Source organism: Mizuhopecten yessoensis, unplaced genomic scaffold (genome assembly GCF_002113885.1).
Source record: "Mizuhopecten yessoensis strain PY_sf001 unplaced genomic scaffold, ASM211388v2 scaffold3235, whole genome shotgun sequence".
NCBI classification, from domain to species: domain Eukaryota; kingdom Metazoa; phylum Mollusca; class Bivalvia; order Pectinida; family Pectinidae; genus Mizuhopecten; species Mizuhopecten yessoensis.
In genome coordinates, this window is record NW_018404943.1 from 271,650 (window position 1) to 284,614 (window position 12,965).

Consider the following 12,965-nt stretch of genomic DNA (forward strand, 5'->3'; position numbering starts at 1 on the left):
AGTACAGTATTGTATATAGTTTAAGAGGACAACACAACGTGTTTATGATCTTATTTTCTGAAGTAAAATAGCACTCAGTACCTATGGCGAGTATCGCATGGTGTATTACGCTACACATACTCCAATTAAAATCGTTTGCCTTACATTTTTCACAAAGTTAGATTTCTGGTCTTTGTAGCGTGATACACTTGTAATATCTTATGATCATTGTAAACTTCACTAAATTGCACACATGCAGTTAATTCATTCGGAAGAAAACACGACCGACTTTAGTAATTTTACATAGTAGTATATTACGTTGACGCAACATTCATGACGTTACATGTATCACCCTATCATGTAACATTGATAAGGATATTTAGTTTAAACTTTATTTTATTGATGTTAAATTACAATAATACATGGTTATAAATACAGAAAAGGATCCAGAAACAAGTACATAGTACTTATGTAAATCCGTCTCCTTATAGACATAACAACGGCTATGGATCAGTACTGACAATATTATAATTCATATAAATAAATAGAAATAGAAAATGGGGGATGACGTTTGATGGGGAAGCGATGGGCATCAAAACTGCATTGAGAGAACAAACGCTGATTGCATGAATACAAACGATATTTGACGAAAGAGCACTGTGTCTGTACATGTTATGGAAAGTTTATGTAGTATGTTATGAAAACAAATTAAAACTATAAATGCAATTCTTAACTGGCACTAATGATCTGTAACACTCTACGGAGACCAATGCGATATTCAAGTAATTGCAAGTATCACCACATTAAACATGATTACTGATATGAATGAAGTTAAAGTTTCTTTAAAAACGTCTAGACTGAATGATGACGTTTTGAACACAGTCAAAACTAATTTCATTTAAGTGAATTGGTAGTTCGGGTCAACCATAACGTAAAAAGCTTACATTATAGTTAGGAGGTAGGCGACTAAAACATTGGATTCTCATGATCAGCTGCTGGTAGTTAGGGCATTGGAGGAGGAAATGTTCTGTAGTTTCAGTAGACAAATTACATGAGCACATGGGACTATCAACTAAGTTTCGTGCAAACAGGTGAGTATTTAAGGAGCTGCAGTTCATCCTAAGTCGTGCATGATGGATCTGACCTTGTCTGCTTCTGCAGTAGTAATGGTAGAGTGTCGGCATTCAGAATTGTTTTGAGGTTAGTAATTGAGTGATTGTATTTTACGTTATCTGGTAGTGCATTCCATATATCAACAGAAGAGGGGAGGAAAGAGTCTTTATGTAGATTAGTTCGACAGTTGACTTGACATAAGTTGTTAGCCCTTCTTGTATTGTAAGTATGTATATTTGAATGGCGAGCAGGTAGAACGTTAGCAAGATAAGAAGGGCACTGACCATGAACAATCTTATGAAATTGGATTAATTTTTGTTTTCTCCTTCGGACAATAAGGGGGTCCCAACCAGATTCTGCATATACTCTGTCGTGACTTGTGAGTTTGGTTGCCCCAGTCACGATTCTGGCTGCTTCTAATTGTATGTTTTCAATCAACGGGCTTTGGCCTAAAGTTATGTTCTCCCATACAATATCCGATATTCTAATAAGGGTCTTATAAAAGTATAATATACCGTTTGAAGAGACTTTCTATCAATGATACATTTTAGATTCCTAATTATGCTAAGTTTTTTTAGAGGCTTTACTAATAATGTTTTGAATATGGTCACTCCAACTTCCATTGGCTAAGATAGAGATACCAGGATACCGAGATGTTTATGGCAAGTGACTTCAGTTAAAGAAATGTTGTTCATATACAGAGAGGGATGGATCGGTTTTTCGAGTTTCTTACTAACAGTCATTGTTACAGTTTTGTTAGGATTAAAATTTACAAGCCAAGTTTTAGAACAATCATGAATTTTCATTATATTATTATTTAACAGGTTTGCGGTCGGACCCGGTGACTCCACTTTGACATATAGAGACGTATCGTCAGCAAATAGCTTTATAGTACAATCGATGTCTTTGACAATATCATTTATAAAGATTAAAAAGAGCAGTGGACCTAAAATTGATCCCTGTGGAACTCCTGCTGTGATATATGATAAAAAAGATTGTTTTCCATTTATAACAATACGTTGACAGCGATTATGTAAGTAATCTGAGAACCAAGTAAAAACATTTCCTGTGATGCTGAAAGATTTTAGTTTAGAAAGAAGGCCTCGATGCCATACTCGGTCAAACGCTTTGCTGATATCACAGAAGACCATTCGGACTTCTTTACTTTTATCAAGAGCAGAGAAGATATCATTAGAAATAGACAGAAGTTGATTTATAGTGGAATCACCGGATCTGAAACCAGACTGGAAGGGTGTTAATAAAGATTTGTCAATAAGATAGTTGTAAACATATTTATATACACAGCGTTCCAACATTTTCCCAACAGTTGATAATAGAGAGATAGGACGATACTTACTTAAAGTAGATGGATCGTCTTTTTTAAATACTGGTGTCACATGAGCAGTTTTCCAAGATGACGGAAAAATACATTCAGTGAGCGAAAGGTTAAATAGGATTTGTAGTGGATAGCTAAGAATATCGGCAGCTTCCTTAATCAAACGAGGACTTATAAGGTCGGGACCTGAGGCTTTCTTAATGTCAAGGAAATGTATTGCATCAAGAACGTCTTGACGAGATATTACAATGTCGGAAAGTATGTGAGTATGAGAATAGTTTAGAACAGGGGGATCAATAATAGAGTCATTATTAGTAGATTGTGAGGAGAAAAAAATGTTAAAGGCGTTTGCTTTATCGAGATCGTCATAGAAAATGTCGTTAGTGTCAGAAATAGGAGGAATGCCGCCTTTTCTTTTAGAGTTAGACATAAAACTATTTATAATTTTCCACCATTCCTTGGCACAAGTGTTAGTATTATAGTTGAGTTTATCACAGAGTTTGTTAAAATAGTCACGATTGGGATTAGAAGGATATTTAACGACAAAGCGTTTTCAAAATACTTTATAAAAGAAAAAAAGTTTAAGCACTGCTCTTCTATTAGCTGCTATTCGTTCCATTTTCTGTAGCAGATAGTTGCTGATATTCTTAACACAACCTCAAACAAAATCATCAAACTGAAAACTTACAAAACGTTTATTTGAAAGAACCTTTCATACATACCAAGGCAAATTAGATGTTGAGTTTTTGGTCTGTTAAAGACGTGTGTGATGTTGTAACACTTCTTTTCAAATGCACAACTTTTGCTTTAAATTATTTCAGCTTAATATTATGCTATAATTGCCCTTGGAAATCTCAACGATGATCAATAGACTTGCACATTGTGATAACAAATACTTACTTATGAGTGGTACAAATTCTGATGTTTCCGGTAGATTTTCCGCTACCGCCAGCATAAATACTGAAAAGGCCAGGAGAACTGTGATTCCCAAAGCAATCTTCTCCCCCGAGTCCGGTGGCAGGCAAAAAACGAGTAGTGTCAACGCCGACATCATTATACACGGAAACACAACATTGTACATATAGTACAAGGTTCGACGTCGGATGTGGACATAAAACGTCACATCCGGAAAGGGTTCAGGGCAGCATGGGTAAATAACAACGTTTCTCACAACTCTAACCTGAAGTAACTCCCATTCGCCGTTTACTACATAGTTGGAGAGGTCTACCTCTTCTGATCTGTTTGTTATGTCCACTTGATACCCATCATATGTCCAAGATCCAAATTTTAATCTACAACTTTGGTCATCAAATGGGAAATAAGTCACATCCACTTTACATGAACTTTGTAATTTCGTTGGAACAGGCCAAAACACGTCGCCATTATTTTTCACCATAGCGTTTGCAGGCATAACCCCATCTGTATATTCCGCTGCACTACAACATAAAATAATACTGTAAGTATTTAGAGTGTTAGTAATATAGTAATATAGACATTTCAAGAACACTATCATAAGAAACATGATTTAGCAAAATAAAATAAAAAGGGGAGCCTTGAGGTCAATGAATTGATTTATCAATCCGCAGAAAATTATCTTTCCGTTCTCATTTTAATTGCCCGTTCAAATAAACTCATGTCACTCAAGGTCAGACTTGTGTTGATTTGATATTTTGCCAGGCAATATCACATTGTAATGACCAACATTGGACGGGTATTGATTTAGCTTTGTCGAATTGTGTGAACTCTCTTGATTCGAACAGGTAACTTGTTAGCTCAGATGCTACGACCATAATTGTTTATATAATTATTTGATAATCTCATTCTTATTACGGACAAGCTTTTGTTGTTTAGAACGACATCATATTTACTGTAAATTCCGATATTTTCATCCCGTTTCGCGAATTCAGAACAGGACGAAAATGTGTGTTAAACCGTGAGTTATGACATATCTATGTGTGTCTATTACAGTTGCTGGTACACTGTTGTCAAGACAACGTAACAATTGTATACTTCGGTAACTACATCTGTAATTTTATAATCAAGTCACTAAGAGTGCCCTACAGTTACTAAGTGTATACTACAATAACTAACTGTTTACTACAGTTACTTAGTGGAAAATATAGTAACTACATGTAAGTGTGTATCCTAGTACCTCCTAGTATAATTCACTTAGTGTATAAATCTAGTTATTAAAAGCGCACTACGGCTACTAAGTATATAATTCAAGGACTAACTGTGCACTACAGTTACTTAGTGGAAAATATAATAACTACATGTAAGTGTGTAACCTAGTACCTCCTAGTATAATTCACTTAGTGTATAAATTTAGTAACTAAAAGTGCACTACGGCTACTAAGTGTATAATCCAATAACTAACTGTGCACTACAGTTACTTAGTGTGTAATCCAGTTAAAAAGTGGAAAACATAGTAACTTCATGTACATGTAAGTGTGTAATACACTACAAAAGTGTATAAACGAAGTAACTAAGTGTGCCGACCACAGTAACTAAGTGCATAATCCAATAAATTATCAATATTTCACTATACAGTAACTAAGCGTTTTCTACAGAAATGAGGGCAGTAACTAAGAGTATACCCACTGAGAGTTCTAAAGATGATTAAACGATATTAAACAATACCCTAAAATATGATTATATATTTCACAACACGATTATATCACGCACGAAACCTATGCGCGGTTATCTACGCCGTTTTATGCTCTTTTGGTCACTTGTGTGCCATCATACACAGATTTCCAATCTAGGGATGCATCACATCACATTTGTCTGAACCTACTATCAAATTGCCCATCAGCTACCAGCAGTGGCTAATAGTTGATTACACAGGTCGGGCGAGCGGAAAACAATTGAATATAAAAAGTATTTGGAAACATGGAGATATTTCCACAGAACTGCTGTACGGTCCTCCGGGGGGGATTTCACACATGTGTCAATCGCTGTACACAATGCATTGGCTATCAAAGCCGTAGGTCTTCCAGCAGATGCATATTACTTTAGACATTATCTAGCAAGGGGACCACGACTTTCCTATAACCTTTACTGTAATCGCCGCCTGTGTGCAATTCATATACATTTCTTTATACCATTGAATGTCTCATATATTCTTTAATAATTCAGACCTATTTCCTTTAACGATCTAGATGATTTGATGTTTATTGCGCCAAACAGATGTAAATATTGGGACTTCAAGTTAAAACATGTGGTCATATGATATTTCTAGCATGGATATCTCTGTTAGGTTAAACGCTAAATCTATTATCTATCTTCAGCTGGGACATTGGAATGCAAAACTCAGTATTAGATAAATATCAAATAACTTTAACTACCCACTTGTTATATAAGACGATATCAGGCAACCACAGTTTATCGCAAGGAATTCTTAATGTTGTGATGTTGTTGAAGTCTTTAGGTTCCCATATAAGGAACTCGTCGTGCCATCCCTGCAAAATATAAAAATAAACATTGAAAATAATTATTAACTATCGGGCTATATAATATATGAGCCCAAAACTGTAGTTGATTGTTTAATATATATCCAAGAATTGGTTGGCTTCATGCCATAAAGATGTAAGCAATTTGCGTTCATACCGACAAGATTTTTTTTTTAAATAAACAACTTAATTGTAAACGTATCTTACTATTTGAAGCCATTCCGATGTTAAATAGCAACGTACATGCTTAAAACACACCTGCATATTATACAACAGTGAAACACGTTGACGAAGAAACAGTTGATAGAATAAGTTCGTTAAAGACATAATTCATTATAAATTTGAGTAAATTAGGATTTCTTCATCTGAAGAAATAGTAAAACATTTACAATAGGCAAAACTTCGAAATAATCGCATTCTTATTAAGCTTGTTTGTATGCCATTGTTTAGTATTCTCTCTAGGGATGGCGGTGCACGTGCATGTGACAGTCAAGGTCATCTATAGAAGGAGCTCACTGATGATGGGGGCAATCTAAAGACGACTTTAATGTAATGGTATCTCAATGAACTGCTTGTATCTGAACACGGGAGAATAGGACGCTACCGCGCACATTCTTCACACAACAGCCGAAACAGATATAAATAAGTAGACACTGTATTAATACTTATTATTATACTATAAGTGCATGTAACCTTGACGTATTCATTACTATGCATTACTGAACCGTTTTAATACACACACAAACATCTATTGCAATATCTGTATGATACTATGAATGTCTATAAATCTGTCTTATTTTCAGTTTATGTGTTTGTTTTGTTTCACAATCACTGTCTGACGACATCGGAGCAGCGGCGACACATCCATTCTTTTTCTATATTTTAAACTTTGTTAAAAAGTTAATATTTTCAATTAAATATTAACACAAACTTTTGTTCTTCTTATCAAACATGACGTAAAACATCATATACAGTGTTTACAATGTTTGCTATACTGGCTTTTAAGCTTTTATGTGTTACATGTTTTTATCTGTATCTTTCTTTAGAGAGTCAATTATGTAGCCAAGTTTACCTTAATCTGCTCAGTTATACATTTAGGTAGTGGAGATGCCTTGCAGAGACCTGTTCGTGCCTTTTCTGATTAAACATTTCTCCGAGAGACTAGGGACGCCGACGTATGACAGATAATATCTTTCGTCTGGTCAAACTCTCGCGAGATTTAAAATTGACTGACAATGTTCTAAATCTTTGTTAAGATTTCCATGGAGAATGCATGAAACGTTGGCAGATTTCTACAGAAGAATTAACTTTTCTTTTGCGAATAGCACTCGACGATAATACGTACTGGTCATGGCCATTTTGAATAGATCTTTTTCCTTTTCTCAAGGGAAACAGATGTCAGTTTGAATTTGAAAACTACTCAAACACACGGTAGTGTTTATATGTAAATGGCGTAACGTTCTCGCCAAAACAGTGCCATATTGTACTCTAATCCAAAACACGACCAGATGTAGACATTGTTTCAATACAATTCACACGAGCACCAATAGCTAGTGCCACTCAGTGCTATCTGAAACATTCTTGTATCAGGTAAGACAGCTGTATTTAACTAGCTACGAATGCTTCGCTCTCCATCCATACTGATGGGTGATTATAACGTGTTTATTACAAAACATAAATTAAAAAAATATATAAAATGTCTTTTTAATAGTTAACTAAATATTTGTATTGTTGATTTGACATGAAATGATTTGTAATTGAATTTTCAGGTAATCATAATATATATTTCCGTGTACGACACCCTTTGTAGTATAGTTGGAAATGTCAACCGATTTCGATCGATAAAGTCATATTTCATAGAATGTAATCTTTTATACTTGAAGCCTTATCAGAAAGCATCCTAACCAGACTTCAATGATTCACAAAATAGGATACTGTTTGGGCGTTATTGGAATATGATCGTGAACTGGTATTAATTATTTAGTAAAGTACAAACCGCTAAATATCATCTTTGATGGCAATATAAGATAAAATTTCAATCAGGGTTTGCTTAATAAATTACACTGACCATCATGGGATATGAAAACAGCTTCCGCCGTATTCATGTTGATGTTAATACAATATTGTATACAAGTAAAGCTTAATGGCTGTAGCGGTATATCATTATGTTCGAACAGGTCACCATACTGGCTGTGCTTGTCTCTGTAATGACTGTAGAGGTCAATAAACTGTCATATATTGAACGTAGGCTGCTTAAGTTCAGCATGACTAAAACTCTCCAGTGAGTTTATTGTTTTCTTAATTAATCGTTTCATCTACAATGTAACAAATAATGACCTTCACTAATACATATTGATTAAATCACAGCTCTAAATTTTGCTATATTCACGGTTGCTAAAGATAGTGCAAAAAATAAATACCAGGCGAATACCATTACCATGACTACGGTCCAGGTACATGTACAGAGTGGCTATGTTTACCTGTATACGGGATTGTGTTGTAATTGTACATGTGTCGATTAAGTTTGTTTAAAAAACACCGAAAACACAATTCTAAATATAAGAATGTATAGACAGAAAAATAAGTTTAAAGAGGTAGCTAGAATATAGAAACATACGTAAAGATCAAGTTTATATGATTAAAGACGAAACCGTATAAATTGTTTAGGCATTCCTCAAATTACACAAACCCCGATTGTTATTGCACATCGTTCGTCCATCGTGCGCACAAATGTGCGCAAGCAATGATCGTCCAGCTTTTTATCGTTCGCCCATCGTGCACACACCTTTCAAGCACCGTGCACACTTCGTGCGCACACAGCGCATCGTGTAACGTTGTGCGATTCCACAACTGTAATATCGCATTTTATTTTATTTTTGCAAAACGCTCGTAAAATAAAACCAAATACCTTAATACAAAAGAACCCTCGCACGCTATAGTTTTACCTAGCGATGTATCGCAAAAATTTAATTCCCGTGAACTAGTTCTTATCAAGACAACTGTAAAATCAAAGCCCCGCGAAATAAAATAAGAATACAGCACCTTATTTACTTCTCGGCATGTTAGATATTATGACAGCTCTTCTAAATGGTATGAACCTCTATTACCCTTGGACAGCTGTGTCACGCTATTGGGGATTCGCACACAGTTATATTCAATAAAGCACGCAGACAAAACCTGATCAGATCGCGTCTGTCTTAATACGCACGGGCAACTGCTTGCATGTCAGTATTCACTTGTATATCAAGGTCAGGTCCAAGGATCATGAATATATATATATGTAAGCTTCATTTATGATAAAAAAAAAGGTATTCAATGACAAGTCAGTATAACATATCAAAATATTATTTTACTTACATTTAACTTATGTGAATATTGCAAATAATACCAATTTCATTAAAGTTGGACGAATTTACAAAAGAACTATTCTCAGCATATTTTTCAATTGATAGTATAGCAATAACGAATTTTTGAACTTAAGCTAACACGATAGTTTATCTGTATCAACAATTTGAATCGTCATTTTAGGTCGAATGCCACACGTGTTTAATGTGTTGGATTTTTTACTATACATAGGTATTAAAACAAGATTAACTGTCATATCGTAACAATTGTATATAATACTCGATAGGATCGTAAATGACATACATACAACCCCCGTATGTAGTCCAGGATGAGATCATGATTGGAATTGAATTTTACAATAGTACACCATGTTTTTGCGATCGTCAATATGGTGTTCCCCCTGTATCATGTACCCATACATTGCAGGATCGTTTGTTACTTAATGAAATAATAAAGCATGACCGAACCCTGTTACATCACACGATAATATGGATTAAAGCTGAGGTTATCCTTAACCCCATCGTGACGTCGTAATGTATACAATGAGGCACTTTTTGTGGCGTCAATAGCTATAGAACACAACAATTAAGGTCAATTTATATATCCCCTTGGTAATTACAACCCCGATGTAGGGTGCCGTATATTTGATCAATGGAAAACACTGAAATGATGACGTCATCATGCTAAGACAAAATCAGGACATGTAATTCGGCATTTTCGTGAAATATTGTTACATGTACACTAAATGGCGTAATGTAAAAGCATCTTCACACTTTATTTGAAAACAAATATGCAGGCAATGGTAACTTTCTATAATTTAGCGGGTAAAAATAAAATACTTTTTTCCGATGGCGACATGTCGTCCAGATAGTCGAAATTATATTTTTTTTCTCCATCTAAAGCACAAAATATGCTTTATATCTTCAAAGGACAAATTTGTTACCGAATGACAGAAGTTATTGATATTTGCATTTTAATGCGACGTAAACTAACAGGAATATTGTTCACATTTGATTATGCTTTCTTTCTTATCTGATTACTCTAAAAGTATATCATGCTTCATATTTAAAAAGTGCATTGTATCATTTTTGTTTTTGCGCTAAAATAATTCATATGCCGCTGGTACAATTGTGATAAATTATGCCGTTTTTCATGTATCACTGGGTTGAGACACCATTGCGAGATATTTTCCCACTCGCAATATATTTATTATACGACATCATATTAAAAACAAAGTTTTTTTTTGGCCAATCAGAGCAGTGCAAGGCGTATCGAAATCACGTGATAAATTCAAACGATAGAATGTTACGGTATTCATAATGCACGTGGCAGTATAAACCATGGAAAGTGTGTTAAATACAGATGACCATCATTAAATATGATCGAATCAATTTGTAGATGGAAACTTAAAGACAAAGCAGACTTTGGAATATAGATATTACAATAGTATTACAAAACAATCGACCCCAGTCACCTCTGTCTATTGTGTACGTATACTTCCGGTCGAAGAGAAAACAATGCCAGTTTATTTGTAATCTTTATTTGTTTAGAGAGTGGCTACTAATGGATTTGTTCATTTGACTGTCATTCCCATGATGTCCCACACACTTCTAAAAGCCTTTTTTAATCAACCCTTAAAATCTCACTATTGTAGTAATATTTTAATCCCAATCGTTTGCTTTAAAGGAGATATTGCCTTCTCAGTATATCATTTTTCATTGATATTCGCTTGTGTTTTATATTTCATAAAGATTATTCAGAAACAGAGGTTCCACAACGAGTGACGGTTATCTTGTAATGTTTATCTAACTTGACTTAGTAAATGATTATCAACAATCACGATTTAGGGGGCCTGTTTATCTCCCACAACGTTCAGATATCATATCTAGAAAACAATACGTTTTTCTTGGGAATGCCTTTTTCCTTTTTTTCCGATCGGGGGAACAATTGCCATGAACTATGATATCGCCAATGATTGACCAATGAAGCTACGGCAAGGGTGTTACTCTAACACCGGATGGTGGGTAACCAACAATGTTTACGAAATCCTAGCAGATTTATCACACGAGTCGGAATCATGGAAACCTAAAGTGGTTGTGGGATAATTCAATTTGTGTAGCTATTAGTAGCGTTCATATTGAAATAAAAGACACTTCCTTAAGAATAGATATGATTATACAATAACTTACCTGATCCAGCCAGGCGTTGGTAACAAGAACTTGATTCTTTTCATCCTGTATTAAAACAATGAAAGACAAGTTTGCAGTGAATGACAAAGAGAGGCCTAACACAGAGAGCAAAGGGTGTTAAACGCATATATAACCATATTTATTGTAAGTAGATAATGTCAATCACCTAAGCAGATAACACGTTGGAATGATATAATTCATCGTGTTTAAAAGATGAATAGAGCAAAATGTCATATCAAGTGTTTGTCACTTAGGTAAGATATTAGGCCTTTGGAAACAAAGTATAACACAATGAATTCATGCTGACAAGTGTTATGCTGTTCTGTAAGTCTGCTATCAAATAGGAAAACCGCCCAGTGCATGGCTTCCAATGAAGAAATGACAACTAAACATTTGATGTGCCTAAAGTCTAGCACTAAAAGAAATGTAAAGGAACGCGCTGTCTTTGTTATCTTTAGTACAAAATGGTGATTAAACATAACAGATTCTCCTGAATCTATTGTAACACGGTATGATAATCTCATAGTGACAAACCATCGTCAGGGGTACTGACATTTGTAAAGCTAGACTAGATCTTTGACAAATTATACTTAATATGAAATAGAAACATATGTCGCTAATACAGCAAATATGTTATTCCGATTATGGACTGATGTGTTTATGAGTATTGACCCCCTGTGAGGAGATGTCGTCCTGAAGTGTGATCTATCGGTCTCGGGTGCAACACTTAACCCAAGACGTATAGACGTGTCATCAGTTCGTAGACAAAACTGTTTTTTATTATCTACAGTGTGAATCAGAAGATAATCGGACAGATACCCTTTCACTGTAAGATGTATCCTGTGTTGTCACCGCCTGGTCGTAACGTATAGTGTTAATGACTACTTATGCGCTTCTGGTCGGATCCCTGTTGAATCAGTGTAAATTAATCACTATTAAGCGTATTGTGATTTATAGAAGAAAAATGTATTGTATAAATCTATCCTGTACGTAGAGAATCAACTGTGATTATCTTGATACAATGAAGTGATAACAAGGCCTTTTGTGCTTCTGGTTCAAAATTTATAAAATCGGTTTTAAAGTAAGAATCAGAGTTGAGGTAGAGTGGTGAATAAATAGTACATAAACCTTGATAGATGTGGGGAGGGGGTATTTGTCTAGACACGTGATGAAAGAGGACTCTTTTGGCCAGACAAAAAGAATGGAACAATATTTTATTCTGACGTCTGATGAAAGGGGAACTATTGTGCATTTGATGATTTTAACTGCTGAATCGGACACTATTTTCCTTACATCTGATTACCTTTTGCTAATTTGGGGACTATCTACCATGCATTCTATAAATGAGACGCCATTTTTGCAGAAATTGTATAATTTACTTCTGAGTGGGGCATTGTTTTCAATTCACCTCATGAATTGGACACTTTTTCAGACATTTGACAATATGATCATGTAATATTAACGGCATGTTTCAGTTGCCTGTATATATAATCATGGTTACTATGGTAATGCATATGAATCTCTAACGAAAAGCACCGCCAAATAGATGTG

General features: G+C 34.9%; 1 protein-coding gene across 1 annotated transcript in view; it reads right to left on the reverse strand.

Annotated features, from left to right (window-relative positions):
- Positions 1–12,965, reverse strand: part of LOC110447236 (neuronal acetylcholine receptor subunit alpha-10-like) — a 57,757-nt gene that overhangs the window by 19,261 nt on the left and 25,531 nt on the right. The window contains exons 3-5 of the mRNA XM_021492786.1: positions 11,415–11,459; positions 5,780–5,889; positions 3,329–3,864 (exon numbers count right to left, since the gene is read on the reverse strand). Of these exons, the coding sequence (XP_021348461.1) occupies positions 3,329–3,864; positions 5,780–5,889; positions 11,415–11,459 (691 nt within the window). The remainder of the gene's footprint in view (positions 1–3,328; positions 3,865–5,779; positions 5,890–11,414; positions 11,460–12,965) is intronic.